The sequence below is a fragment of the Lasiosphaeria miniovina genome, assembly GCF_030549165.1.
Source record: "Lasiosphaeria miniovina strain SMH2392-1A chromosome Unknown B0T26scaffold_3, whole genome shotgun sequence".
In the NCBI taxonomy this organism is placed as follows: domain Eukaryota; kingdom Fungi; phylum Ascomycota; class Sordariomycetes; order Sordariales; family Lasiosphaeriaceae; genus Lasiosphaeria; species Lasiosphaeria miniovina.
This window is the reverse complement of record NW_026848222.1, coordinates 6,094,300-6,120,398: the sequence shown is the minus strand read 5'-3', so window position 1 is coordinate 6,120,398 and position 26,099 is coordinate 6,094,300. Positions and strand designations below refer to the sequence as shown.

General features: G+C 53.2%; 9 protein-coding genes across 9 annotated transcripts; 6 read left to right on the top strand and 3 right to left on the bottom strand.

Annotated features, from left to right (window-relative positions):
- Positions 1 to 1,503: 1,503 nt before the first annotated feature.
- On the top strand, positions 1,504 to 1,838 carry B0T26DRAFT_750702 (uncharacterized protein; the record flags this gene model as incomplete). Its single annotated transcript, XM_060445264.1, has 2 exons — positions 1,504 to 1,585; positions 1,660 to 1,838. The coding sequence occupies 2 exons, from the start codon at positions 1,504 to 1,506 to the stop codon at positions 1,836 to 1,838; spliced, it is 261 nt and encodes an 86-aa protein (XP_060299353.1).
- Positions 1,839 to 2,149: 311 nt separating this feature from the next.
- B0T26DRAFT_260757 (uncharacterized protein) lies at positions 2,150 to 3,327 on the bottom strand. Its single transcript, XM_060434040.1, has 2 exons — positions 2,503 to 3,327; positions 2,150 to 2,369 (listed from the first exon to the last, which is right to left on the bottom strand). Exons 1-2 carry the CDS (start codon positions 2,954 to 2,956, stop codon positions 2,248 to 2,250), a joined length of 576 nt encoding a protein of 191 aa, XP_060299352.1. The 5' UTR covers positions 2,957 to 3,327; the 3' UTR covers positions 2,150 to 2,247.
- Positions 3,328 to 3,699: 372 nt separating this feature from the next.
- B0T26DRAFT_750700 (uncharacterized protein) lies at positions 3,700 to 5,490 on the top strand (the record flags this gene model as incomplete). Its single annotated transcript, XM_060445263.1, has 2 exons — positions 3,700 to 4,804; positions 4,919 to 5,490. The coding sequence occupies 2 exons, from the start codon at positions 3,700 to 3,702 to the stop codon at positions 5,488 to 5,490; spliced, it is 1,677 nt and encodes a 558-aa protein (XP_060299351.1).
- Positions 5,491 to 5,925: 435 nt separating this feature from the next.
- On the bottom strand, positions 5,926 to 7,088 carry B0T26DRAFT_750699 (uncharacterized protein; the record flags this gene model as incomplete). Its single annotated transcript, XM_060445262.1, has 4 exons — positions 5,926 to 6,030; positions 6,268 to 6,367; positions 6,444 to 6,571; positions 6,708 to 7,088. The coding sequence occupies 4 exons, from the start codon at positions 7,086 to 7,088 to the stop codon at positions 5,926 to 5,928; spliced, it is 714 nt and encodes a 237-aa protein (XP_060299350.1).
- Positions 7,089 to 7,364: 276 nt separating this feature from the next.
- B0T26DRAFT_260557 (uncharacterized protein) lies at positions 7,365 to 10,665 on the top strand. The gene is made up of 6 exons (XM_060434038.1): positions 7,365 to 7,922; positions 8,018 to 8,246; positions 8,344 to 8,691; positions 8,748 to 8,922; positions 8,992 to 10,293; positions 10,374 to 10,665. Coding segments are annotated over exons 1-6 (2,301 nt in total). The 5' UTR covers positions 7,365 to 7,677; the 3' UTR covers positions 10,376 to 10,665.
- A 1,437-nt stretch (positions 10,666 to 12,102) lies between these two features.
- On the top strand, positions 12,103 to 12,447 carry B0T26DRAFT_621015 (ankyrin repeat protein; the record flags this gene model as incomplete). The annotated part of the gene is made up of 1 exon (XM_060436075.1): positions 12,103 to 12,447. A coding segment is annotated over one exon (345 nt), but the record flags the coding sequence as incomplete, so codon positions are not given.
- A 1,149-nt stretch (positions 12,448 to 13,596) lies between these two features.
- B0T26DRAFT_750697 (nucleoside-diphosphate-sugar epimerase) lies at positions 13,597 to 14,451 on the top strand (the record flags this gene model as incomplete). Its single annotated transcript, XM_060445261.1, has 2 exons — positions 13,597 to 13,856; positions 13,938 to 14,451. 2 exons carry the CDS (start codon positions 13,597 to 13,599, stop codon positions 14,449 to 14,451), a joined length of 774 nt encoding a protein of 257 aa, XP_060299347.1.
- Positions 14,452 to 20,162: 5,711 nt separating this feature from the next.
- On the top strand, positions 20,163 to 23,710 carry B0T26DRAFT_801956 (uncharacterized protein; the record flags this gene model as incomplete). The annotated part of the gene is made up of 4 exons (XM_060447039.1): positions 20,163 to 22,304; positions 22,473 to 22,550; positions 22,691 to 23,450; positions 23,655 to 23,710. 4 exons carry the CDS (start codon positions 20,163 to 20,165, stop codon positions 23,708 to 23,710), a joined length of 3,036 nt encoding a protein of 1,011 aa, XP_060299346.1.
- Positions 23,711 to 24,793: 1,083 nt separating this feature from the next.
- B0T26DRAFT_674994 (uncharacterized protein) lies at positions 24,794 to 25,977 on the bottom strand (the record flags this gene model as incomplete). Its single annotated transcript, XM_060439773.1, has 4 exons — positions 24,794 to 24,927; positions 24,975 to 25,034; positions 25,440 to 25,529; positions 25,593 to 25,977. 4 exons carry the CDS (start codon positions 25,975 to 25,977, stop codon positions 24,794 to 24,796), a joined length of 669 nt encoding a protein of 222 aa, XP_060299345.1.
- Between the last annotated feature and the right edge of the window lie 122 nt (positions 25,978 to 26,099).

The following is a 26,099-nucleotide window of genomic DNA, read 5'->3' as shown; positions in this document are numbered from 1 at the left end:
TGGGCGTCGAAGGGATCTATCCGGGATGCCAGTGTCAAGCTTTCCAAGTAGTTCGGTTCGGGTTATTGATTGCGAAAGGCCCAGAGCTAGAGAGTAACATCGATCTGTTTCGGCTGCCGTGGGGGGGTCACGTCACGAACTAGTGAAGACGAAACACCAGACCATACTTACCTAGTAGTGATCGGCTAGTTCTAGACTTGGTTCTGATACCTAGACAGACAGTTGGGTGTTTGAGTCCATGGTTACTCAAGATCAGCAAGACAGAGAGTTCTTGGGAGTGAGGGGGCTGACGAGACGGACCGGTCGAGACGGGGTTTGCACTCTTCGCCAATAAGGGCGCGACCCGACGTCCCGACGTTGCAGTGAGGCGCTCGCCGGCTGACCACGGTCTAGCCGCCTGCCAGAACCTGGCGGTGCCGACAACCCGAGCCCTCCCCCCCACGAGGACCGCAGGATGCGAGTAAGCCAGGGGAAGCTGCGGGGTATTGTTCAAATATCTTGACGTCGGTCTCGCGTCTAGAAGCCTGAGCCAAGCTGCTTGGCAACGCAACCCACGACGAGAAGGCTCACATCGATGCCTTGCCGAGGGATGTCAGTCGGCGGTTGTTGGAGCGAAAGGAAACCGGCGTCGACTTCCACAGCGCACCAAGACACATCAGCAAATGTGTGTTGGCTGTCTGTCTTTACGAATGCGAGATGCATGAGCTCAGCTATCGGCGGCCAAGACCACGGTGCGAGTCGGCAGTCGAGACCATTGATAATGCCAAGTGCAGTCTTATCACCGCAAAGCAGTTGCTCATCAGCGAGAACCGAGCCTCGGCGGTCTATGGCCGAAGCTACACGATGCCTTCTTCTCGCGGCATACATGCGCTTCCCTTGCAAACGGCCGCCGCAGAGTTGCACGCGATATTGCGCCATCGCCAGGGTTCCGCCTCCATCTCGAAAGCTCGCAAGAAAGCACCGTCCTGGGAAGCGGGCTTGCCAAGAGTAACACTGAGCAAGTCAACAAACCACTCGACCAGCTTCGGGCACACACCTCGATGCCTCAGGAGGTGTTCCTGAGCAGAGAATCAGCAAGTTAAATCATCCTTGGCATGGGCAACAACAGAAACTGTGGGGAAGGCACACCTCTCACGGCTCTATCAGGCGGTCGTGTTAGACGCCACCAGGCTGACACGAGGTGAGCTGTGCCTGCCAGGGAAGGGGCAGAGTGTGCCTCAAGAGTGATCGCCGATGACAAGCTCATCACATTTTCATTCTCTTGCAGGCCAAGAGCGATAGTTTGAAAGTGGACGCTGGCACACGAGTACGGGCCAAGACTCTAGACCCCCCCGGGAGTTGGTTCTCCACACTCCCGTTCTCTGGGGTATAAAGAAGACGCACGCGACCCGCTGCCCTAGACAGATATCGAAAGAGACAAGGCAGACCAGCACTCTGAACCTGAACCACAGACACATTAGCCGCACACAGAAACCAGCTTGAACCCCCCCAACTCTCGCCAACATGAAGCTCAAGGCCGTCCTCGCCTTCTTCGCCGCCATCATGGCCGTCGCTGCCATCCCTGTCAAAGTGGCTCCCGAGTCGGGTGAGTGCCTGCCCCCCTGGCCTCTGACGGTGTACTCGCCGCTCGCCGTACTGTGCTGACAGGAGAAAACGCAGATGCCCTCGCCGTGCGCGAGGACAAGGTCGACGTGGCGGCTCGCGACCTGACCAAGACCAAGACCAAGGCCAAGGCCAAGGCCAAGAAGGTCAGGAAGGCCAAGAAGCGCGACGACGACTCGGACGACTCGGACAGTGACTCGGACAGCGACTCTGACGGCGACTCTGACGGCGACTAGATCAAATCAAGCGGCCCCGGCGCGACTGGACTGGAGTGGCTGATGCAAGTGTGTGACAAGTGGCTGAAACCTACGTCCCCTTCCTACGTCCCCTTCCTTCCTCGCTCTCGTGATGGCCGACAGAGTGAGGACGAGAGGGCGGCCGGGGGCGCACTGCCAACGTGTGTGTGTGAAGCAGCAATGACTTGGCACGGTGACAAGGCAGATGATTGATCAGGCATGCAAATAGTAAAAAACGGATTGTATCACTCCTTTGAGATGGCTTAAAAATTGAGATCAAATATGATCTAAATCGCCTTTAGTTCGTTCTGTGCCGCCCGCTCCAAGTGTCCTTCTCTTTCTTTCTGTGACAACGTTCCGTCCTTTCCCGCATGTGCTGCTCCCAATCCGATAAGGATGCTGTCTGTTCTCATGCTACCTGGGCTTGAGCGGTATGGGAAGGGCGGGAAATAGCTTCGGCGGGCAGCTCCTCGAGATAGGTCATGGGGACCCAGGCGCATTTAAACGCCGTGTTTTCAACAAGCCACCAGCCTGGACCGTAATAGATTGATTAGCGACCATTGTGAGAGCTATGTGTCACGAGTGTGCCATAGGTCGCTCGTACTACGGTTGGGTAGAGGGCCGGACGGAGGGAGGTGGCTGTGAGAAACGAAGTGGGACGGACCGTTCATCTCCTTCTCCACGATGGCGACGATTTCGCTAGCCACGACGCTGAGCTCGTTCTCGAAAGTGGCGTCGAAGTCGTAGAGAACACGCGCATAGCGCAGCCACGGCTCGCTCCGATGACCTGTTATGGGTGGTGTGGGTGGGACTGCGGCGGCCGTGGCGGGAGGGGCTGGTTCTGCGTGGCTTTCCTCCGCATTGGCAATGGCTAGGGCTGGATCAGGCGTTGGGGCCGTTGCGGATTGGTCGGATGCGACCGAGACCCCGTTTCCGCCTGTCGCTTCGGTCTGCGGAAGACGGCCGTGGCCGGTCGCCGGATCCCGGACCTGAAATTCTGGTGCAATGCTATTCTCGGCTGCGGTATCGCGACCCGCCAGGTCAATGTGGATGGCAATGCGCTCGGCAATGAGGTTTCCCTCCTCCATAGCGATCTCGGTGAGGATTCGGCCCGGCATATTGTCATTGAAATGGAGATAATTATGTCGAAAAACGGAGATCGATGCAGAAGGAAGCGCCGGGACCAACTTAGATTGTCGAAAAAATAGGCGTTTTCACTGACATTGCTGCCTCGGGAGGTGCTGCGGCCTACTCGGTGAGCCGCGTGGCATGCCAGGCAGACACGGCTTGCTGACGAGCCAAGACGACGTGTGCTAACGAACTGTTATTAGGGGCACGTGATGCTGCCGCCAAGCTTGCTACCAACGGGGTGGTGTAATAAGGGCGATTGAAGAAAACGAGTTCCAATAGCCATGGTTATAGGAGAGGGGTCTAACCGCCAAAGAGTGCAATTGCGGGCTTCAGTGCCCGGGCTGCAATTTGAAGTTGCATGGCGGCGACAAAAATCGCGACGCCACAATAATTTCAACGTGCGTTGAGCGCCAGATTCACCCCAACCACGCACCGTCGTCAAATCGCTGAAATAAAGAAAAATCCCGTTCTTTGTTGCAGCAGACTCGAAGACAGCAGCTGGAGGCCGAATCCGGAGTTTTGAGGGCTAGATTAGCAGGAATTCGACATCATGTAAGCTTCTTTGTCTCCCGCAATGGTATTTGTTGGAAAGCAAATGCCGCAAGTGTGGAGCTCGGCATGGATTTTTCGACGCCTGCTTGTTTATTATCGACTCGCGGCTTCGTCTCTAGCTGCTGCCTGCTAGGCCAAGTAAGTGGTGTTTTTGCTGCCCCCCTGACAAACCGACGCCATGTCAGTGGTGAACAGATCAGGCCTACGTTACAGCTCAAGGCTGGGCCTCGGTCCACATCCACCACCCCCTAAGCATGAGATTCCCGGGAATCCCAAGAGTCCGGAGATTCCCAAGGATCTAAGGATCGCCAAGAATGCCAGGGGTCCCAAGAGTCCCAAGAGTCCCAAGAGTCCCAAGACCTTGAAAAAGACTTTAAAGACTTCAAAGATTTTAGAGACTCCCAAAAGTCCGAGGGTATCCAAGAAAAGCCCCAAAGGCTCCAAGATTCCCAAGAGCCCAGGGGTGGTCCCGCCTAATGTCCGTTCTTGGGCGCTGGCGGTTGCTGCCGCCGAGCAAAAGGAATCGGACCTGGACCAGAACTTCCGCTTCCTCCGCACTAGCCTCGCCGCCATGGAAAACCACCTAGATGAACTCTGGAATGCAGTCAAGAGCGTGCCTGGCGCCGTGAAGGATACCGTGTCCAGCATGCTTGACAGGCAGACCAGGGGGCTAGGGAAGGAGCTTGACAAGGCCAAGAAGGAGCGCGACACCGCCGCCCAGGCCAAGATCCGGCAGGAGTACCGAGACGAGATTGAAAAGCTCCTGCGCGAGAAGACAGAGCTCGAGCAACTACTGGCGGCCGAGTCCGAAAAGCTGCGGGCAGCCAGGGAGGAGGTCGCCCAAGCGCGGAGGGCCCTGGACGACGACTACTCCGCCGTGATGTTCAACGGCCGGCGAAGCGTCAAGTCGATAGACGGCAAGAAACGAGTCGACGCGATCCGGACGCTGTTCGACACGCTGCGCAAGTCACTCTTCGCTTTTGCCAGCAGCGAAGCCATCAACGTCGGCCGGCGGCCCAACATGCGATTCGAAGAAGACGAGGCCCCGCTGACCAATGAGGCGCAGGCGTTTCACGACCGGAGCGTCTGGAACAGCTTGACGGAGAAGCAGCGCATGTTCCGCGTCATGGGCAAGATGTTCCAGATCCTGTTCCGCCGGATTCTGCGCCCCGGCTACCACACCTTCGGCCTGGAAGGCTTCTTGGGCATACAGAAGGACGGCCCAATTCTGGCACCGGAATGGCAGCTTCGCAACCTCGAAGCAGAGCTGAGGAAGCGCAATGGTAAGTGCCACCTCACTCTCTCCAATACTTCGAGAGGCCTGCATCCGCTTCTCGATTTGGGTGTTGCTTAGTTGTGTGACGAAAAGCTAACACAAGGGGGCCGGCAATGGCTAGTCGACGAGAATCGCATCGATGACTGGGTATCGACCACCATCCTCAACGTGTCAGGCCCGCTAAACAACGAGAATAAAGCCACCGAGGTCGTGGTCCCGACAGTGGCCAGAGAGATTAGGGAATTCCTGTCACCGATACTCCAATTCACTATCACTTTCGACAAGGACATGGTTCACCGGAATATAGCGCGGCTATGCGAGCGGGCTTTTGGGCTGAAACTCGCGATGCGCAAGGCCGGCGGACGGTGGAAAATTGAAGTCCCCGCCACCAACCCCGACGAGTGGGGAGGATCCTTGGATGCCGCGACCAACGAGCTGAGCGCGACGGACTGGATGGCGTCTCACGAGTTTGAGGTCGCCGATATGGAGGGGAAGGGGAAGAAGGTGGAGATTGCAAGTATTCCATTTGGGGCGCTGACCAAGCTCGACGCGGAGCAGACCGAGAATGGCTCAGTAGTCTGGCACAAAATAATTATGGAAAACGCGTGGGTCACGCTGAGGGGAGAGAAGCCGAGGAGAAGAGGCGCGGCAGCGCTCTGGCACAACGGAGTCGAGACACTCAAGGAGTTGTAATTTTAAGACCTCCGGGACCAGAATCGGATTTGGGCGTCTCCTAAATCGTCGTCAACCCCATCCGAGGCAGGGTCATCCTCAACGGCTAGCAACTGATGGCTTAGCTCGAGGAGCTTTTCGTTGTGCAGTCAAGTCAGAATCTCTTCGATCCCGGGAAAGAGTCTGCCCGAAAGTATACACTTAATAGCAGATATCAAGAGCCGCGCGTAATGGCCGTTATGACTCTCGCTGCACATCCGAGTCCAATCGCCGTCAGACATTTTGCGGATTATGCGGTGATGGTGCTCGGCCAGCAGCTGACCTGTCTCACAACGGAAGTGGCGATGAATCTCGTCATGAAACTTCCAGCAGCCCATGCGGCGACGCGTGCTGTAGGTGACAAACATGATTTCGTAAAAAGTGTCGAGGGCGTTTCGCTTGGTACCGAAGGAAGCATTAAGGTGTTGCCGCCTTGCCAATGGACTTGACGTCCTTCATGATACTCCCCGAGACCTCGTAGGATGCATTGACATCAGTCGCGTCCTTCTCCTTGTTGCAATTCTGTTTTTACAAGGCATTTTGAATGCGCGGGAGCATATCGTCATCGCCAAATGATACAGAGTCGTCGGTCTTGGGTTCTAACACTGGCTCTGGAGGCGGCAGTGGCGCATGCAGCCTTTCCATGTCCCGTCTGTTGTGGAGAAACGCTTCATTCAAGCCGATTTCGTTGATAGTGCGGTTAAAACGTGGCATGGAAACACACCAACTAGCAGAAAACCGATAGATTTGCTCCTCGACCGTCCCACCATCGCGCCGAGTACGGGAGAACAGCAGCTGCCGTTCCGCGCCGCCGAGAAGGTAGAAGACGGACTGAAATATGGCGTCGAGAGGCTCGGGGCTTTCCAGACGAGTCGATTCCTGAAGGACGCCCAAAAAATAAATGCCGAAGGGTTATAATTTTGATGCCATCTAACATCTCGAATATGTCCAGAAGGGCAGAGCTCGCGTTCAGAATAGTGTCCAATCGCCCGTCCTTGCCTAGCAGCACGCCTCTAATGAAGCCGGCGCTCCTGAGGGCCTGCTTCAGGATGCGACGGCTCCACTGCAAAGGCGTCGTGCAGGAATTGCTGAGGCGGAACAAATAGAGCTTTTTTCGACATCTTCGATATGCCGGTCAAAATCGGGCACATCGCCTATACCCAGCTGCAGATATGGCCGTTCTAGTGCAAATCGCTCACGCCGAGGCCGACGACGGCGCCTGCGAGCGGCTCGTATTGCAGGGCGAATCGCTTGAGCAGCTCTTTTGCCTGGTCGACGGCGAGATCGGCGATGGCGGCGTCGAGATTAGGGTGGGAACGCCGTGCAGGTGCAGCGGGCTCTAGCGAGCAGCGTGGGGTTGCATCATCTGATGGTGCTGCGGGAGGATTGGGGTTGGGGTTGTGCTGTGCGGTGTTGGACGCGGTGTTGGACGCGGTGACGTCCTGCAGCGGCACGCGTCCAGCTGCAACTGCTTCGCCATCATCCGCGTCAGTGCGGGGCTTTCTATTCGTGATGGAATCTTCAGCGGGCTGCACGCTCTTCGCAGGGGCAGGACTTGTCTTGCGCTTTTTCACCGGCATTTCGTGGGTCGCCTTAGGCTAGGATTCTTCGTTGCCTTTTGGTCGTGGAAAGAACAGAATTTCAGGTGACACCGAAAGCCGCGGGGTCATCCCACCCGAATCCCACACAGCTTGCCCAAAGATTCGTAATCCCACCTCATTCGTATCATGTTCGGATCCTACCGTAACGGACAAGAGCATATGATGGGCAGCCAGAAATTCCGGTTGCTTTCATGGAACGGGCCACTCTACTCCCTGCTTGAATAGAAAGGCGATGAGTGGATAATCTGTGGGTGTTGTGCAGCAATGCCCCGCGCCAAATGAGGCAGTGCCCATAGCGGTTATGCACCGGAAAATTCCACGAGGCTCGAAGTGGGTCCGTCCGACAGTCAATCGGGGCAAGGAGCACTCGGAACGCTGTCGCTGCCTGAAGATGCAGGCAACAAGCTTAGTCTTGGGCCGAGAGCCTCGTCCTTCCCCTCATCCAGCTGAACAATTTGCACCTGGTTTTCTTTTCAGTTTTCCTCTGTGATGCTGTGCTTTCCCGCCGCCATACCGGTTGGCCCCAGGCCATCCTCCGCCCGACTAGCGCTCCGCGATCGATGTCACTATGGATCGCGTTCGAGCAAAGCTAGGAGGCAGGAAGGCTGCCAAATCGTCCGCCCACCACGACGATGATCGCGCGACCCCGCCCGAAGACTCCGACAGCAGACGAGCCAGAGACATGGGCGAGGGGCGGTCGTCGGACAGCGCTGGCAGCAGCAGCGGCGGCGGCAGAGGCGGCGTGATGGGTCTGACACAGCTTTGGCCCGACCCTGCAATCGAGAGCATCTCCAAGGTCGAGACGGATGTCGAGTAAGAATCCCAGCTGCTCGGGTTCCATCTGCCGATTGACCCGTCTAACGCGAGCCACCCATTGCAAAAGCTGACGATGCTTTCTCGTAATATAGTGTTATTGCGATCCACGGCCTCGGCGGGCACCCGTTTAAGACCTGGTCCGAAGGAGAGAAGCTCTGGTTGCGCGACTTCTTGCCTTACAGCGCCTCTAAAACTCGCATCATGACGTTTGGGTACAATTCGGCCGTCGCATTTAGCGGGTCGAGGTCAACCATCCGCGACTTTGCGATTCAGCTGCTGGAGGACATCAAGCAGGTCCGGCGCCGTGATAAGGAGTCTGAAGTACGTCACGTCTCGAGAAAGCCGAACAATATGCCCGAGCAAAAGAGAGGAAAACAGGATTTCCTAACCAGGCACTAACACTAGTATCTTACTTCAGCGGAAAATCATTTTTATTTGCCACAGTCTAGGTGGAATCGTTTTCAAACAGGCCCTAATCGTCGCCCACGAGAAGGAAATGCGCTATCGTACCATTGGAGACTCTGTGACCGGTGTTGTGTTTCTGGGCACGCCTCACCGGGGTGCCGACATTGCATACTGGACCAAGTTGCTAGCAAAGTTTGCCAATGTCCCTCTCCTGGGTGGGATACGGAAAGATCTTCTCGGCAGTCTTGAGCCAAAGTCCAAGGAGCTCGGGACTATATGCGCGCAGTTTGTCGAGCGTGGCATGAAGCTCCAGATCTTCAGCCTCTATGAACGGCATAACTTACCCGGCTTAGGATCCCTGGTAAGCATACATTCGGCGCTCGGAGCTCGACGACTAGAACTCTAACAACTCTCTAGGTCGTTGATGACTTCTCTGCAATTCTACATCTCCCCAACGAGACCCCAATTCCCATTGACGCGGACCACCGGTCCATGTGCCGGTATCTGACCAGCTCGGATCGCAACTATCTGACTGTCGCTAACTGCATCGGGGAGCTTATTGACGCGACGTCGGGCCCATCGACGCAATCCTGTGAGTTTCTGAAGGAAAATGAGTATCTTAACGCGGGCTATTCTAATCAGGCTTTTCTACAATTTATAGACGTCGATGTCTCAGTCCGCAACTTCCTGTGGTTCTACCTGCGAGCTGTCGACGCCACCGCAATCCTGGAGCGGATTCCCGTGCACTGGGGGAAATCATCGCGTTGGTTCATGGAACACCCCGAGTTCAAATCCTGGACGACGCCTGCAGGACGTCAGGCAATCTGGTTATTCGGGCCGCCGGGGTCAGGGAAGACGGTGCTTCTGCGAAGTGTCATTGCATCCCTTTCGGCGCGTGCTGATGACCGCGAAACATCGGTGATTTGCAAGCCCATTTACTTCTTCTTTGACGACAAAGATCCCTCCCGCAGAACCTCGGACACTTTCGTTCGGTCTGTTCTGAAGCAAATCCTCGAAGACACCCGGACAAGCCACGTCTTTAGGTATTTGGAGGGATTCGATTTCAAAACCACCGCGACAAATGAAAATGGGCTTTGGAAGTGTCTCTCCGCCATCGTTGAAAAGTCTCGGGGCATCATGTTCCAACTGGTCATCGATGCAGTAGACGAGGTCATGCGTCATAGTGCTGGGTCTCCGGACAACATTATCGACAGGCTCCAGCGGCTGTTGGCTCTCGACCCGAGTGGTAGATTGCGACTCATGATTTCCGATAGGAGGCCTCCATCCTATGAATTCTCCCGCGTTGCCGATGTCGCACCTATCAGCATCGACAATGACGACACGAAGAGTAGCGTTCAGGAATGGGTCGAGGCACAAGTGCGCAAAAGTCTCGAGGCGTCAAAAGTCGCCTACTCCGCTGGGGAGCCCCTTGAAGAGAGGATCATGGACGTGTCGCAGTCGAATTTTCTTTACGCCAGACTTGCCTGGGAACAAGCAAGTGCCGGCGTAAAAACTTGGTCACGACAACGAGTCAAGGAGGCCATCGCTCGCTTGGATACGGTGTCCCACGATCTGATTGAAGTATATTGCCGCCTGTTGAAGACCATCCCCGCCACCTACAAGGAAAGGGCAAAGATTGCGTTCACTGTGCTCCGGCTCTGCAGAGAGGGTCTCACCTTTGAACAACTCGCCTTCCTCGAAGCTCTGCACGGCGAGGATTTCTCGAGACGGACTCCAACAATTTCCGAGGTTCGGGCGAAGGCAGCAGATCTCCGGCAGTACCTCTCGGAAGCTTGTGGATACCTAGTCAGGGCTTCGAAGGATGGCATGGTCAACTTCACCCATGTCTCTGTCAAGGACGTCTTTTCAGCCAACCTAGAAGACGTGCCGAAAGAGAACCGCAAGATACTGACCGATTTCTCCGTCTCAGATCAGGCTGGCAACGCCATAATGCTAGACCTCTGTATGAAGATATTTACCCTCGAGGACAGGAGTGTGAGCGTCTGGGATGATCAAGTCACTAAACTGACAGACACTCTCCAGGACCCAGGCTTGACCTTCACCCGCGATGAGCTGAATGCGAGCGGGGCCTTGAGAATCCGGAAGAAGAAACTGATCACTGCGATGGGTAAGACGCCCTGCTTCGTCTATGGGATTCGTCACTGGCTCGAGCACTACATTTCCGGGTCTTCCGATGGCAACACGTCTTTGGACAAAACCGTGACCCAATTTGCGGCCAAGAGCACCGGTTACTTCATCCACGTTCTTTGGGACAACCTGGACGTGGATGATGGACCCGTGGTTCTGAAAAAGCTGCCAGACACGCACTTGACGCGGGATTACTCCGAAGGCGCTGCTCTCTTTCGAGTTATTGCTAGAGGCGATTGCCCCAAGATTGTCAAGGCCTTTCTTCGTCGCGGCATCAATCCAAACTCAACCAATAGCGAGAAAGACTTGATATCGCTGCTTTCATGGACCATTCTCTGCGAAAGAAAGGAGTCGTTTAGGGTCCTGCTTCGGCAAGAGGACACCAACGTCAACTTCGGCCAAGGCATGGTACCCAAAGCACTTCATCATGCGGCCGGTCTGACCAACGATTCCTTTTATCTTCGGAAGCTGATTGACTACCCCGGCACAAACCTCAATGCACAGTCGGGATCGGGTACGCCACTGCATGTGGCCATCTCTACACCAAACATCGAAGGCGCAAACATTCTCCTGGATTGCCAATATGTCGATGTTTGGGCAAAGAATAGGGATGGCGTAACGACGTATTCGTTGGCGTTTAGAAATCCAATCTGGGAATCTACACTGGGCAAAATGATTGATAAAGGCGGACGTGGACATCGCCCCTTTGACGAGGTCATAAGCGGGGGCAGTCAGTTCATCGTCGCGGGGGTCCACGGATGGGTTGGCATGGAGGAGAGGATTCTCAAATACGACCCTGACCAGATCTTCGTGATCGACTACCAAACCAACATGAATGCGCTGTCGTTCTACGCTTACTACGGGCGAAAGGAGAAGGTCCTGTGGATCCTGGATCGCCTTCCTCGCCATGTTACAAAGCTTCGGTCGAGTGCCGATCAGTACGACTTTCTCGCGCTCTGTGCCAACCAAAACTGGGAGGATGTTGTCCATCTCATCCAACGACGATACAAAATCAAGTATCTCGCGTCCGACCACGTTGGCAGGTCCCTCCTCCACTGGTGAGTCCGCGAGAGCCAAAAACTTGAAAGGGTGAAAGTGACATCTCAGACTGACTGACACGACGTTATCTAGGGCTCTGGACTTCAACTGGGAGATGGGCATAATTGACTTTTCGGACTTCAGCGTGGCGGCCTTGAATGCAGTGGACCAAAATGGGCAGGCCCCAATCCACCTGGCCATTGAGACGAGGAATCTCGCTGCGCTGGAGCTCTTGGTCACTTCAGGGGCGGACCCAATGCTCAAAGACCGGCACGGGAGGACAGCAGCACACCTCGCGGCAGACATGGGATATCGAGCGGGCCTCGAATACCTCATTGAACTCCCCGATCGAGAGTATGGACGGACTCGCGAGGGAGCCTCGGTGCTTCACCTCATTGCGATATGGTTTAACCACGAGCTTGTCGAAAAGTTTATCAGAACCAAGCGAGCGAGAGTCAATGTGGTTGATAATCACCGGCGCACGCCTCTGCACTATGCAGCCATGTCGAATAACGATGAGACGGTGGCGGCGCTTCTGCAACTAGGCGCGTCTATCAATGCACGAGACGAGAGCGGGATGACACCGCTTCACGAAGCTATCCGGTGCGGCGCTGTCGAGTCAGCGCTCGTGCTGCTCGATAATGGTGCCGACTACATGACGACAGACTCTTTCAAGCAGACGTGCCTGCACCTGAGCCTCCGATACGGCTGCGATGTGCTCGTCTCAGAGTTCCTCGAGTTGGGGCTTGACATCCGGGCAGTGGACAGGTTCGGCATGACGCCTCTGCACCGAGCGTGCAGCCGAGGCAATGTCCAGCACGTTTGGATGCTCCTTCAGAAAGGAGCAAGTTTCAAAACAAAGAATCATTTTGCTCGGCGGCCCGTCGACTTGGCCGTTGAGTGGCATCATGCAGACGCTGTCAAGTCAGTCCTGTCATGGATTGACGGTTGCGGGGTGAGCGTCGAGGGAAGGAGGACTCTTCTCGACAACGCCCTTCGATTGGCGCTCGAGCTAGAGTTCTCGAATATCGCCGGAGATCTGAAGGCTGCCGGGGCTGTCTTCAACGGCACCGTAAAGGTGAGGCGACTGTACATGGAAGGGCCCAAGCCAAGCAAACGCTGGCCTTTGGCCCCCTACAGCCCTCCGAATCCGTTTCATTACCAGGTCACGCCCGATTCGGATTATCCCAACTATTTCGGCTACCAAGGTTTCGCCGATGGGATGCGCTCGCCGCCTCCGCCGCCGCCTGGGCCCGAGCCTCAACAAAGCTACTATGAGCATGGTTATCATAAGACTCCTTCTCCGCCCCGGACACCAAATCCTTTCAATGTCTACCCACCTCCGCCACCTCATATGCAATGAATGGCCATATCAGGCGGAGTCGGAAACCATTTTTTTTGAGTATTTTTTGAGTATTTTTTGGGATTTTTGAATAAATTTGAAAGGCCGAGTCTAAATTCTGCGAACCTCTCTCACCATCGCCTGGGCATCAAGTGCAAAGGACATGACGAGTGGCCTTGTACAGAGAATTCCATGCGGTCCAAGGGCGCGAACTTGCTCGCCAAAACTTGCCGCCTTGGTGAAGAGAAATCAATCATTGTGAGAAACTCGGCTTTGCTACTCAAGTCATGCTTGATGGTGTCGATCGATTTGCCTTTGAGTGGCTGCGGGGCCGGATGAATTCTGGGGGGTTTGACGAAACCCGACGGGGCCGCGGACACCTGGTAGGCCGACCCACCAACAGCCACGCATGCGGAGCCCCAATTTCCGCCAATGTACTCAGTAAGCCGCCTATCACCGACTTTGACAGGGCTTAACACCGAACGTACCCGCTTGCTGGGAAGGAATCGGCGGATGCGGCCGCGTCCCAAATCCAGCCTCAGTGTCAGCACTAAGAGATAAATAGAATACGAGCCGACACGAAATACGCTCGCACTCGGCTCCTTCATCCTTCAGATTCTTTTCTCAACATTCCTATTCCAGATAAATACGTCCATTGCCAGACCTCCTCGAGAGTTGAACTCGAAACCTCCGACTCACACGCGCACATCAAACTATTCCACCCCAACACCAACAAAGATGCATCTCATCCTCACAGGAGCCACGGGTCTTGTCGGCTCGGCGGTTCTCGATGCCATGATCAAAATGCCCGAGGTGACGCGCATCTCAGTCCTCAGCCGGCGGCCAGTCAAGATGATGGAAGCTACCAAGGACAAGCGCGTCAACTTAATCATCCACGAGGACTTTATGAAATACGACGGCAGCCTCCTCGGCCAGCTTGCCGATGCCGAGGGCTGCGTGTGGGCGTTGGGCATCAGCCAGTCGCAAGTGGGCAAAGAGTCAGTTCTATCTGCCTGCATCGGGTCAGACTCCCTCATCATAACCACACCATGGCTAACTCGAATCCCGCGCGCCCACAGAGAGTACATCAAGATCACGAAAGACTACGCGCTCGCGGCCGCCGAGGCGTTCCAGAATCTCCCGGCAGTTGCGTCGCCGGCCGACAAAAAGCCCTTCCACTTCGTCTACGTGTCGGGCGAGGGCGCGACGCACAAGCCCGGCATGCTGACGCCCATCTTCGGGCGCGTCAAGGGCGAGACGGAGCTGCGGCTGGCCGAGATGCGCCGCGCCAACCCGTACTTCCGCTCCAGCTCCCCGCGCCCCGCCATCGTCGACGCCGCAAACCACCCCGCCATCCAGCCGTACATCCCTGCCCTCGGGTTTGCCAGGAGCGCTCTCGGCACGGCCCTCACCCCGTTCATGCGCGTCTACAAGGCGGCTTGCAGCCCTACTGAGAAGCTTGGCCCGTTCTTGACGGAGATGGCCCTCGGCCGGTGGGACGGCGATGAGTTTGTCGGCAAGGGCTACGAGAGGCTCCCTGGTGGGTTTCCGATCTTGGAGAATACCGGCATGCGCAGGCTCGGGGAGTGGTGATGTCTTGTCGGGTGCTGGACTGGATTTGGCGCGCGTGGTTCTGGTTACAACTGTTTATGCTTGTTAGAATGAATATACCCGGCTTCTTCTCTCTCTGCTCTGAGACTTTGAGACTTTGAGTGGTACCCTTGTTTTGATTTCGCGCCGTCTTTCAGGGCATTCGTCGGCTCCCTCTTCGGCGGCTTGTCGGCGACGCCCATGCTCGAGACATCGTGGACGAGCAGGGGCTCGGTCTGAGATAATATGAAGAGTGGGATGTTGTTCTCGTCCGAGCTTCGTCGTTTTTTTGTGTGTTGTAGTTGATTGATGACTAGATCGTCTTCCCCAGGAAATAGAAATCGGGCAGCAAAGAAGGTTGAAGTTATATTAAAAGATAGCTGAGTTTTCCTTCGAGCTATACTTATTTTTGGTGCTGCCAATGTCGCCTAATAATTAAGGTGTGCGACGCGCACGTAGAAGAGGAATTATTGCAGCGTCACTATAACTTGGAGCCTGTTGGTTTGTTAGTTACAGTGAACCTGGGAATGCAGATAGAGGGGGGCCTAAACCTATCCTTGGACTCAGAAGTGCGTGGTGGGTGGAGACGCCGAGGGACGTCGGTTTGAAGTGAGCGGCCCAGGCGGGGGCTGCAAGCGGATCTCTCTTTCTTCCATTGCCAAAGGCTCTTGGTGGACATGAGTTGATGGGATTGCATTCCTTCCAAGCCTAGCCTGGGGTCAGGGCGGGGCCGAAGTGCGTAAAACCAGGTTGCTAATGCGTAAAATGCGCATTCGGTCAGAGGCGCGAAGGTAAGCCTGGCTTGTAATTAATACGAAGGTTCGGTTAGTCGAAATGCTTTTCCACGCCGCGCCGCCTTTGAATCCCTTCGTTTCCAGGCTATTTCCGGAATGATTGGAGACAACGGCCACAACGCGGCCATAGCTTGGGGTTTAGTGTATACGCATAGGAACAAAAATAATAGCTGAGCATGGGACTGGAGCTTGAATAATCAATTGTATTTTTGTGTGCGTCTGATAGAAGAGATTAGGCTCAGTAAATCTTTCCTTCGCTGTGCCGTGGGTTCCCGTAAAGTTCCACTTGCGATGAGTTTAGATGAGCTCCTTCTGATCCTTCTCGGCGGCGGCGGACGCAAAACCGTTGGTCTGTGCCATCTTATGACTAACCAGGCTCCCAATAGGTGTACGGGATCCCGTGCATTTAATTTTGTACGGGATCCCGTGCAATTACGTAAGCCTTCCTTTTTGGGATGCCCGCGCCGTTATCTATTCTCGCGAACGCGAACGCGTCCGCGTCGCGATGCACTCTCGCGATGCACTCAGTTCTTATCCTGTATAGTTGTAATGGCTAGTCTCTCTTCGTTTCCCGATGACTGTCTCCCACCTGAGGGTGATTACGAGTCACGAGAGGCCCTATTCCAGTCTATTAATAATTGGGCAGCAACACGGGGATATGCCTTTATTGTGGGGCGATCCACTAAGGAGAAATCAGGCAAATTGACGATTACCTACATGTGTGATCGAGCTTGCCGACCCCCAACTACATCGAAAGAACGGCAACGGAAAACAACTACCCGGCGAACCGACTGTAAGTTCTCAGTTACAGCAAAGCAATCCTTGGATCAGAGCACTTGGACCTTGAAGCATCGACCTGATCAGCAGCATTCCTTCCACAACCACGAGCCAAGTCAACACCCATCTGCACATCCAGCCCACCGGAAGCTTTCTAAAGAAGACCAATCAGTAATCGACAATCTAACGAATGCGGGGGTTACACCAAAAGATATCAGAACATACCTACATCAGTATCACACCACCTCAGCTACTCAACAAGATATTTACAACCGGATTGCAATAGCTAAGCGAGAGGCTCGTCAAGGCCAAAGTTCTATCCATGCACTAGCCAACCAACTTGACGAAGACGGCTTTTGGAGCCGGATACAATTTGCACCAGATGGCCATGTTATAGCTGTTCTTTTTGCCCACCCAGACTCAATCATATACCTTCAAACTTACCCAGATATCTTACTTCTGGATTGCACCTATAAGACCAACAAGTACGGCATGCCACTTCTTGATATCATTGGAGTTGATGCCTGCCAGCGATCTTTTTGTATTGCTTTTGCATTCCTCAACGGCGAATCAGAACAGGATTACCTCTGGGCCCTTAACCAATTACAATCCCTTTACGAGACGCATAATATACGGCTTCCCTCGGTCATTCTTACAGATCGCTGTATTGCATGTATGAATGCTGTAGCAACCTGTTTTCCAGCTGCTGCCTCACTTCTCTGTTTATGGCACGCAAATAAAGCAGTTCTCCGACGCTGTCAGCCAGCCTTCACAACCCGTCAGCCAGGCCAGCAGCCCGGGCTTGAAGCTTGGAATCAGTTCTTTGCATTCTGGCACTCAATTGTGAGCTCACTAGATGAAGCAATATTTCATCAGCAAGTACAGGAGCTTGAAAAGCAGTATCTTCCAAATCATATTGAAGAAGTTGGATATATTAAAACCACTTGGCTCGATTTATACAAGGAAAAGCTAGTCAAGGCTTGGGTTGATCAGCACCTACATTTTGGAAATGTGGTTACCTCACGGGTAGAAGGCATCCATGCGCTATTGAAGGGGTATCTCAAAAAGTCTACCCTTGATCTCTTTGAGGCATGGCGAGCAATTAAGCATGCCTTAGTCAACCAGGTTGCAGAATTACGATCCAACCAAGCTAAACAGCAGATCCGGATACCAATTGAGCTCTCTGGGTCACTCTATAGCTCAGTACATGGTTGGATATCACACGAAGCACTTCGGAAAGTTGAAGAGCAACGTAAGCTGCTCATCAAAATACCACTACCAACCTGTACGGGCTCTTTTTCTCGGTCTTACGGATTGCCTTGTGTACACACGCTTAAGACTCTACTTGATCAGGATCATGCTCTTCAATTAGATCACTTTCACCTCCATTGGCACTTACACCGTAATGGCACCCCCCAGCTACTCCTAGAGCCTCGCCAACGGATCGACCCAATTACTACGAATTCAACAATACCACGATCTAGTACTCAACGAGAGCCAAGTGGATTTGAGATAGTTGAAGCAGCTACACAATCTAAGGCATTACCTACGTGTAGTGCATGCCACGCAGTGGGGCATCGCATGAGCTCAAAGGCATGCCCCTTACGGTATGCAGGGCTAGCTGGCCCTGCTGCCGGCCCTGCTGCCGGCCTTGCTGCCGGCCCTGCTGCTGGCCCTGCTGCCGGCCCTGCTGCTGGCCTTGCTGCCGACCCTGCTGCTCCCCCTGCTGCTCCCCCTGCTTTAAGGGTTGATGACCCACGGGCTATCTAACAGCGATATACCAAAGCAAGAGAAAACTGGTATAATAACCAGCCCCGCAGCAGCATTAAGACCAACCAGCAATACCGTAAGGCAATGGGCTTACCCTCACGATATAATAAGGCAAGTTACCAATGGTGCCTAGATTACAAGCAGATGACAAAGCATTGTTATACTTCAACAGGTGTAAGGGATTGGACGAAGGAGGAGATGATGGCTTACCTGAATTGGAGTAAATCAGAGGATGAAAGGTTTGATGCTTTAGTCGCGCAGGAAATGGAAGACCAACCATTTGATACTGGAAGACGAGGGGTGGATGAAATTTGGAGAAGGGTAGAAAGGGATATTGAAGAACAGGAGGCTTTATTTTCAGGTCAAGGGTCAGAAGATTGTATCGTTGTCAAATAATTAGAATAGATCAACGGCGCGGGCATCCCAAAAAGGAAGGCTTACGTAATTGCACGGGATCCCGTACAAAATTAAATGCACGGGATCCCGTTGATGCCTGATTGAGCGAGGGAGCGCCAAGACAAGGTCATATGACCGGCACGTGTAATTTAAGTACATAGGTACATAGGGAAGCGGGGCTTACCCTGACGCGGTTAGACCGCGTCTGCCCCACCAAAGGACCACATTAAGGTCCTCGGCAGGGCAGTGCTCCCGAGCTTCCTCCCTCGATCATCAATTTACCTACCTTTTCACGAATAGCCTACCGCATTCCGTGATCTAGGTGACGATCACCCTTCACCCGTACACCTATTGGGAGCCCGAATATCGCAGATTTGTCAGCAAATATTGACGAATATGCGATAATTGATTCGTCAGCAAACAATATATTGTCGCCCACCCTGATCAAGACCCACAAACGGCGGCGGTCGCCAACTATAGGTCTCGTGCTACGTGTGGAGCCAGTCCTTCTAGCACCTAGATAGCATATAGATAGTAGTTAACAGCTTGTCCAAGTTATTTAAGCCTATAACAAGCTACTACCTCTAGCTCTTAGAAGTCGCCTGGTCTTGGAAGTCGGACCATTTCATAACTTGATTAAGGTATTATCTGAGGGTATGGCTAAGACCGAAAACTAAAAACTAACTTAACGTTCGTCCCTAAGTGGCGAAAAACCCTCTATGGCGAAAAAAATGACAGGTACTTTAACTTCGAACCAGGAAAAAGTTCCACATTGACTCGGGGCGACTGTTCTCGTTGCCCCTTGTTGTTCTCTTTGGGTTTTGTACATATTGTTGTAACCACCTTGTAATTGGCGAAGCTTTGGCGCGAGCTGTCCCTAAAAAGGGGGCCGTGTCGCGTGCTTCTTTGAACGAACCACCTCCGACCAGAGGTGCTGAGAATCGATTTCGCCGCGAATCCTACCTTTGAAGAATTCGTACTTATTTGCTACTCGGTTGTCACATGCTAGGCTCGTTCACTACTCGGTTCGTCTCATGCTAGGTTTCCTACCTTCCTCTAGGTACGTTGCCATTCCCCAGGTCAGTTCCACTCCTGCTCCTTCGGTCGGAGGAGTACAAGTCTATTGGCGGCCATCTTGGCCGCCAATGGCTTTTTCTGGGGGTTGGTCCTATTCCTTTGTGCCCTTATCACACGGTGCCTCGCCAGCACCAGTTCAACATATCGCGATGTCTCTCAAAATTCAATATAAACCGTATTTTCTAACTATTTTTGAGTACTCTGAAGCCCTCTGAATTGAAAATTACTTATAGTTATCGTCCTCGCACCTGATCTGTTAAACGCCTCCATTAACAACAAAAGAGAGTTCCGTCAATATACTTCCACCATCAAGCTTTTATCGCCTGAAATTTTATAAAGCGATTATATCCAGGACCTCAATACTACGGCAACAGTTGTCTCGAGCCTTGTGGCTGTTGTGGTGTCCAGATTATTATAAAATCGATACGCTGATCAGTACGTCCGTACTTCGGATCATAACCTGTTACAAATTTGGGTGGGTGCGAAACAACTCTAGCACAGGGTGTTTCGTAGCGGAACTCGGAAGTTACGTGACCTTGGCGCTGGCTGATATGATACAGCTCTCCCGGCCGGCATTTTGATTGGACCCGAGGTTCAGCCGAGTCTGCCCCGCCGCCGAATCGTCTTCGTGGTGCCCAACTTCAGAATTCGCCGTGGTTGCCTTCAGCCTTACAATAATCTTACCTTTTCATCCCCAATGTGCAAGCTCGACTTTCGCTCAGCTTTCTCCAGAGTGGCGTCCAACGCTCCCGCTCAAGTCACAGCTCGCTCTTCGTACCGAACGTGTTGCCTCTTCAACCTCTTCCCGACGTCCCCGATACCGACCACGGGTTCCGACGTCGAGCTCGATAGCCGATCCTCTCGATTCCCGCCGCCACCTCGCGAGCCAGACCTGCAAGCATGCGGCTCCTGCAGCGCACCGGCGGCATATTCAAGCCGACGGAGGATCTCCTTCACAATATGCCTCCCTATGCCATACTCTCGCATACATGGGGCTCCGAAGAGGTTACCTACAATGACTTGGTCGCCGGCACGGGGCAGGACAAGGCCGGCTATCAGAAGATTGAGTCCTGCGCGAAGCAGGCCAGCAGCGACGGCCTCGACTACTTCTGGGTTGACACATGCTGCATTGACAAAACTAATAGCACCGAGCTGTCTGCAGCAATCAATTCTATGTTCCGCTGGTACCAAAACGCAGCTCGATGCTACGTATATCTGTCGGACGTCTCGGTTGCTGGCTGTAGACGTAAGCGGAAGAGGAAGCAATCTGAGCCATGCGAACGGGCGTTCCGGGAGAGCAGGTGGTTCACGCGGGGTTGGACACTCCAAGAACTTCTAGCGCCAAAATTATTCGAGTTCTTCTTGAAGGATGGTCAGCGACTCGGTGACAAGAGATCTCTTAAGCAAGAGATTCACGAGAAAACAGGAATCCCGATTCTCGCACTGCACGCAACCGACTTCGCACACTTCAGCGTCGATGAGCGGTTCCAATGGGCCGCCACGCGGGAGACCACGCAAGAGGAGGACTGGGCCTATTGTCTCCTGGGTATTTTTGGCATTCACATGCCTCTTATATATGGAGAAGGGAAGGAAAACGCGGTCCGTCGGCTGAAAAGAGAGATTGCCAACCCTGATTTGCAACGAGCGCTTCGCATACTTCAAGAACACTCCGTCGGCGGTGCGGCATTCGACTCCGCCGCCGAGGGCGATGGTGCAAAGTGCTACACCGGCACCCCAGTCGACCTCCTCGCCCGCATACACGAATGGGCCGCCGACCCGGCCGCCGAGTCCATCTTCTGGCTCAACGGCATGGCCGGCACCGGAAAGTCCACCATCTCTCGCACCGTCGCGCAAACCATGTGCGAAAAGGGACAGCTCGGTGCCAGCTTCTTCTTCAAGAGAGGCGCCGGCGACCGCGCCACGACCGCGCGCTTCTTCCCCACAATCGCCGCTCAGCTGGTCCTCAGAGAGCCGTTAATGACCGCACATCTCCAAAGTGCAATCGACTCGGGCGTGCTCAGCAAGACCATGCAAGAACAGCTGGACAAGCTCATACTGGGGCCGCTCTCGGCAATCTCTCACGACGCCGCGAGCCCGTCGAGCCTTATCGTTGTGGTCGATGCCCTCGACGAGTGCGAGGGAGGTAAGGATGAGATTGGCCGCCTAATCGGCCTGCTGTTCCGCATCAAAACATTGCAGTCGGCACCCGTTAAAATCTTTATTACGAGTCGGCCCAAGCTGCCGATTCGCTTCGGCTTCAAGACTGTTGGCGAGAAATATGACGGCGTTGTTCTCCATGAGATTCTACGAGACATAGTTACACAAGATATCAGGGTATACCTGACGGTTAAGCTCACCGAAGTCAGGAATAGCTATAACGCCACGGCCATAGTGAAGCTGCAATCAGATTGGCCAGACCAGTCAAGCATCGACATCCTCGTCGACATGGCCGTCCCGCTATTCATCTTTGCCGCCACTGTCTGCCGATTCATCCAGTCAGACCACAGCTCCCCAAAGGCACAGCTCAGCAAATTTCTCCAGTATCGCAACATATCGCAGCTCGACGCTACATACCTTCCGGTCTTAAGTCAGCTGCTCTATGTCAGTGACCTCGAAAGGCATGAGGTAGTCGAAACATTTCGAGATATTGTCGGCACCATCGTTCTGCTTGAAACCCCTCTATCGATTCATTCACTTGCAAGATTCGTCCAGGAAGATGTCGGCAAAATCTACGACTCACTACAGTTACTCCACTCCGTTCTCAGCATTCCATCTGACATCAATGCTCCTATCACAACCTACCACCTTTCCTTCCGCGACTTCGTTGTCGATCCGAAAACGAAGCAGCTTACTATCGACTCAAAAAAGGGCGAGCTAAACCCATTCTGGGTGAATGAGCAAGCCACACACCGGCGAATGGCCGCAAACTGCCTGCGAATCCTCAACGGACACCTGAGGACAGATATCTGCGGAATTAAGTGGCCAGGAACCGCTCGCTCTGAGATTGATCCTCGGCGCGTTGAGATGGCCTTGTCACCTGAAGTTTAGTATGCGTGCCGCTACTGGGTGGCCCACATAAAACAAGCAAATACCATTCAGAACAAGAGCAAAAGTAGGCAAGCGAGCGTAGGGCGTACTGCAGAACAAGAATCGCTCTGTCTCAAAGACCTCGAAAGCGCTTAGGGGTTCTTGAAAACTTACTTTCTCCAGTGGCTAGAAGCATTAAGCATAATAGGAAGAGCTTCAGAAAGTATCGCCATTATAAAGACGTTACAATCCCTCGTCAAGGTAAGTCGCCTTAGTCATTTACATATTATAAGCTAACTTTAATTCATATCTAGGTCAATACACAGCTATTTAACTTTCTAAATGATGCTCTACGCCTAGTACTTGCTAATACTCTTATTATTAACTCTTCACCTCTCCAGCTATACTCGTCTGTACTTGGCTTTACGCCGCAGAGGAGTATAGCACTGGGAATGTTTGAGGAGATAATTCCTAATTGGATTTCCTTACGGCCAGAGGCTGAGACGAACTGGAGTTATTGTCTACAGATCCTTGAGGGCCATAGCGCCCCGGTCAGCTCGGTCGCGTTCTCGCCTGACTCGGCGCTCGTGGCCTCGGGCTCCTGGGATCAGACGGTACGGCTCTGGCGCAGCGATACGGGCGAGTGCGTGCAGGAACTCAAGGGCCATAGCGACTCGGTCAGCTCGGTTGCGTTCTCGCCTGACTCGGCGCTCGTGGCCTCGGGCTCCCGCGACAGGACGGTACGGCTTTGGCGTAGCGATATAGGCGAGTGCGTGCAGGAACTCAAGGGCCATAGATGGGAAGTCAACTCAGTGGCGTTCTCGCCTGACTCGGCGCTCGTGGCCTCGGCGTCCGGCGATAACACGGTCTGGCTCTGGCGCAGCGATACGGGCGAGTGCATGCAGCAGGTGGACATGGGCGCACATGTTACCGATCTTTCATTTGAGCCTGATGGTTCGCGGCTGCGTACTAGTTTTGGTGCCATTACTATACCCAAGCTGCCGTTTGTGGGCCAAACTGCAGTAACCCAAGTATCTACAGCGCCCATCATGCCCGAGTCAAGGAAAGGCTATCGCTTCGGCTACGGCTTTAGTCCAGACCGTAGCTGGATTACATGGCACGGATATAACTTGCTATGGCTACCGGCCGAGTTCCTGCATGGTAAGTTGGCTGTATCGGGATGCACGGTCGTCATTGGTTGCGATTCGGGAAGGGTCATTTTCATACGATTCAACACAGAAGCAGTGAACTGCTGTGTAGGCTTTAGTGTATCGCATCAACTATAGTAATATTTTTTTTATAACTTTGTAAAAGAGAGTTCAAGAGTAACATGAAAATATATAGTATTTTGTGTTATAATTCTAGATGATTCGAGTAGTTTCCATTTAACGCCATCACGACTTGCGGGCCAACTCGGCTGAGCCTCAGGTCCAACCAAAAACAAAAAAAACAAACCGTTTATCATATGAGCCAGCGCTAGGATCACGTGATCGAAGCCAGCCACATTCCAAATTAGCCACAGAGAGTGGCCTGTGCAAGAGTTGTTTCGCACTAACCTAAATCGTCACTCGCTTTGATCCAAGGTACTGATCTGCGCAGCGATTTAGTAGAGATCTAGACACCATAACAGCCATAAGGCTCGCGATGATTACTGGCGTAATAATGAGGCTGTAAAGCTCGGATGTGACCTCTTTATCAGTATTAGGGGTGATAAGAGCTCGATGGCGGAAGCATGTTGACGGAACTCTCTTTTGCTGTTAACGGAGACATTCTATGTATCAGGCGCGAGGACGACACCCCCTAGGTAATTTTGTAATAAGAGGGGCTCAGAATGCTCAAGAGTGGCTGGAGAATGCAACTTATATGAGTATTTGGGAAACATCGACATGTGGGGAGTTTTCGACATGTTCAAAGTCGAAGTACCTGTCATTTTTTTCGGCACAGAGGGTTTTTCGCCACGCAGGGACGGACGTTACCTGAGATATTAGAAGACCCATATCGTCATCGGAGTTTCCAGAAGCGGATCGGGGGTAGGACTTTACAGAACTAACGCCTAGGCAGAGGACACAGCGAACGCGAGTCGCAACAGGCAACGGCGCCAAAGACGAAGCTCCGCTAAGGAATTTCGATCCAAAATCACAGAGTGCAGTCATTGGAAACATAGTATCTATTGAGGCGAGCCTCTTGGTAAGCTAATCGAGCGCAAACATTCTCTCTAACAAAGAATTCCATCCCGGAAACCAAAAGGCAAGGAAAGAATCAAACCGGTGCCACGAACAAAATTCTTCTACATAGCAGCCACAAGTTCTACCTTCTCCTCCTTCCAGGCTGTTAGGCACTTGCGTTGGTTAATTGTATTAAGAGATTCGAAATCCGCCGTCACGCATTCCCGTTTCCCGTCACTATCAAGGTCCTCATAGTTGCCGATACCGAGCAATTCCAACATACCGGCGAGGAAATCCACCCTCCGCTCATCGGATATCTTAGGCCCCGGTGACAAGGATCTAGAGGATCTTGTAGCCCTCGGCTTCTAAGAATTTGAGAATCTTGTATTCTTTGGCTGCGTGGCCTCGGGGGACTTTGTTGCGGGGGTTGATCGAGATGGCGACGGTCGGCTTGTGCCAAGCGACTTCTCGCGCTGCTTCCGAACATATTTGTCGGCGAGGCCGACAGAAGGAGACCTACTCTTGGCAGGGCGAACACCGGTCTTATCCTCGATGTATCTATCCTCAGCCTCCATCGCGGCTTTATATATACCATGATCGGCATCATCTTTCCCCCATCTCTTTCGTAGTGTCGCCCGTGTCTCCCAACACTTCTTCACCCCGTCGATATTCCAGAGAATCAAAATATATGTATGGGCGTCTCTCCAGTCGTCTACCAGGTCAGGGTCGATTAGCTCCAAATAGTCACGACTAATGCCTCCTTTTCCACCTTTCCAGGCTACCCCGAAGATTCCAAGGATATGGCGTTTCGTGTACTTCGGTTTGCCGCTGTCAAGTCTCTCGTCTCCGTATCTGTTATTTCGGCTAGAAACCCTTTGATCCTTCGGCTTGTCATCCTCCTACTCCGCCGGGAAGGCAGATCTTTCCAGGCGATACCTGGCAGCTCCTTTCTTTCCGTACCTGTTGATATATCCATTAAACCTACCACCAAGCCACCCAACAGTTTCGATATCTCTCATAGCCATGGTTCCTGGAAAAGAGAATAATGCTCTGCCGTGCTTCTCATTGGAATATACTATATCGTCAATGTCAGTGTCAGTATCAGTGTCAGTATCAGAGAAAATAGAGTCAACATCACTGCCAGCTTCGCTGCCATCGCTCTCATCCCTCTCGATGGATGGCATGATGTTCGGAGATGGCGACTTTCTGGCTTTCCTCGACGTCTTCTTGGCCTTCTTCTCTGCCTCCTTCTCTGCCTCCTTCTTCTCTGCCTCACTCTTCTCTGCTTCCTTCTCTGCCTCCTTCTTGTCATCACCATCTTCCTCTTTCTGATCATCTTCGTCATCGATATCCATCTTCTGTAACTGATCGGCACTCAGAGATTCCAACTGCTCATCTCTCTGCTTGAGAGCTTCTTGGTAAAGCGCGATCATTTCTGCATTTTGCTTCTTTTCCGCCTCACGAAGCCGGTGCTCCATCTTCCTTCTGCGATTCTGCCCAGTAGGTCTGTTACCTGCCGCCATTTTGAAAGATGTATCTCTGGATTTGGGCTTGAAGAGAGGATGTATAGCTGCTGTCAGAAACACGGTGCACTCTGGAATCTTTTGGTTGCAACTGCTTGATTGAATTGCTTCTGTTGGTTCTG

Bases quoted from the DNA above. Each gene is read 5' to 3' on its own strand.
- B0T26DRAFT_260757 (XM_060434040.1), bottom strand. From the start codon at position 2,956: ATGCCGGGCCGAATCCTCACCGAGATCGCTATGGAGGAGGGAAACCTC. The intron at 2,370-2,502 runs GTCCGTCCCACT...ATTACGGTCCAG, and splicing joins CGTGGAGAAGGAGATGAACG to GCTGGTGGCTTGTTGAAAAC.
- B0T26DRAFT_260557 (XM_060434038.1), top strand. From the start codon at position 7,678: ATGGATCGCGTTCGAGCAAAGCTAGGAGGCAGGAAGGCTGCCAAATCG. The intron at 8,692-8,747 runs GTAAGCATACAT...ACAACTCTCTAG, and splicing joins TACCCGGCTTAGGATCCCTG to GTCGTTGATGACTTCTCTGC. The intron at 8,923-8,991 runs GTGAGTTTCTGA...TACAATTTATAG, and splicing joins GGGCCCATCGACGCAATCCT to ACGTCGATGTCTCAGTCCGC.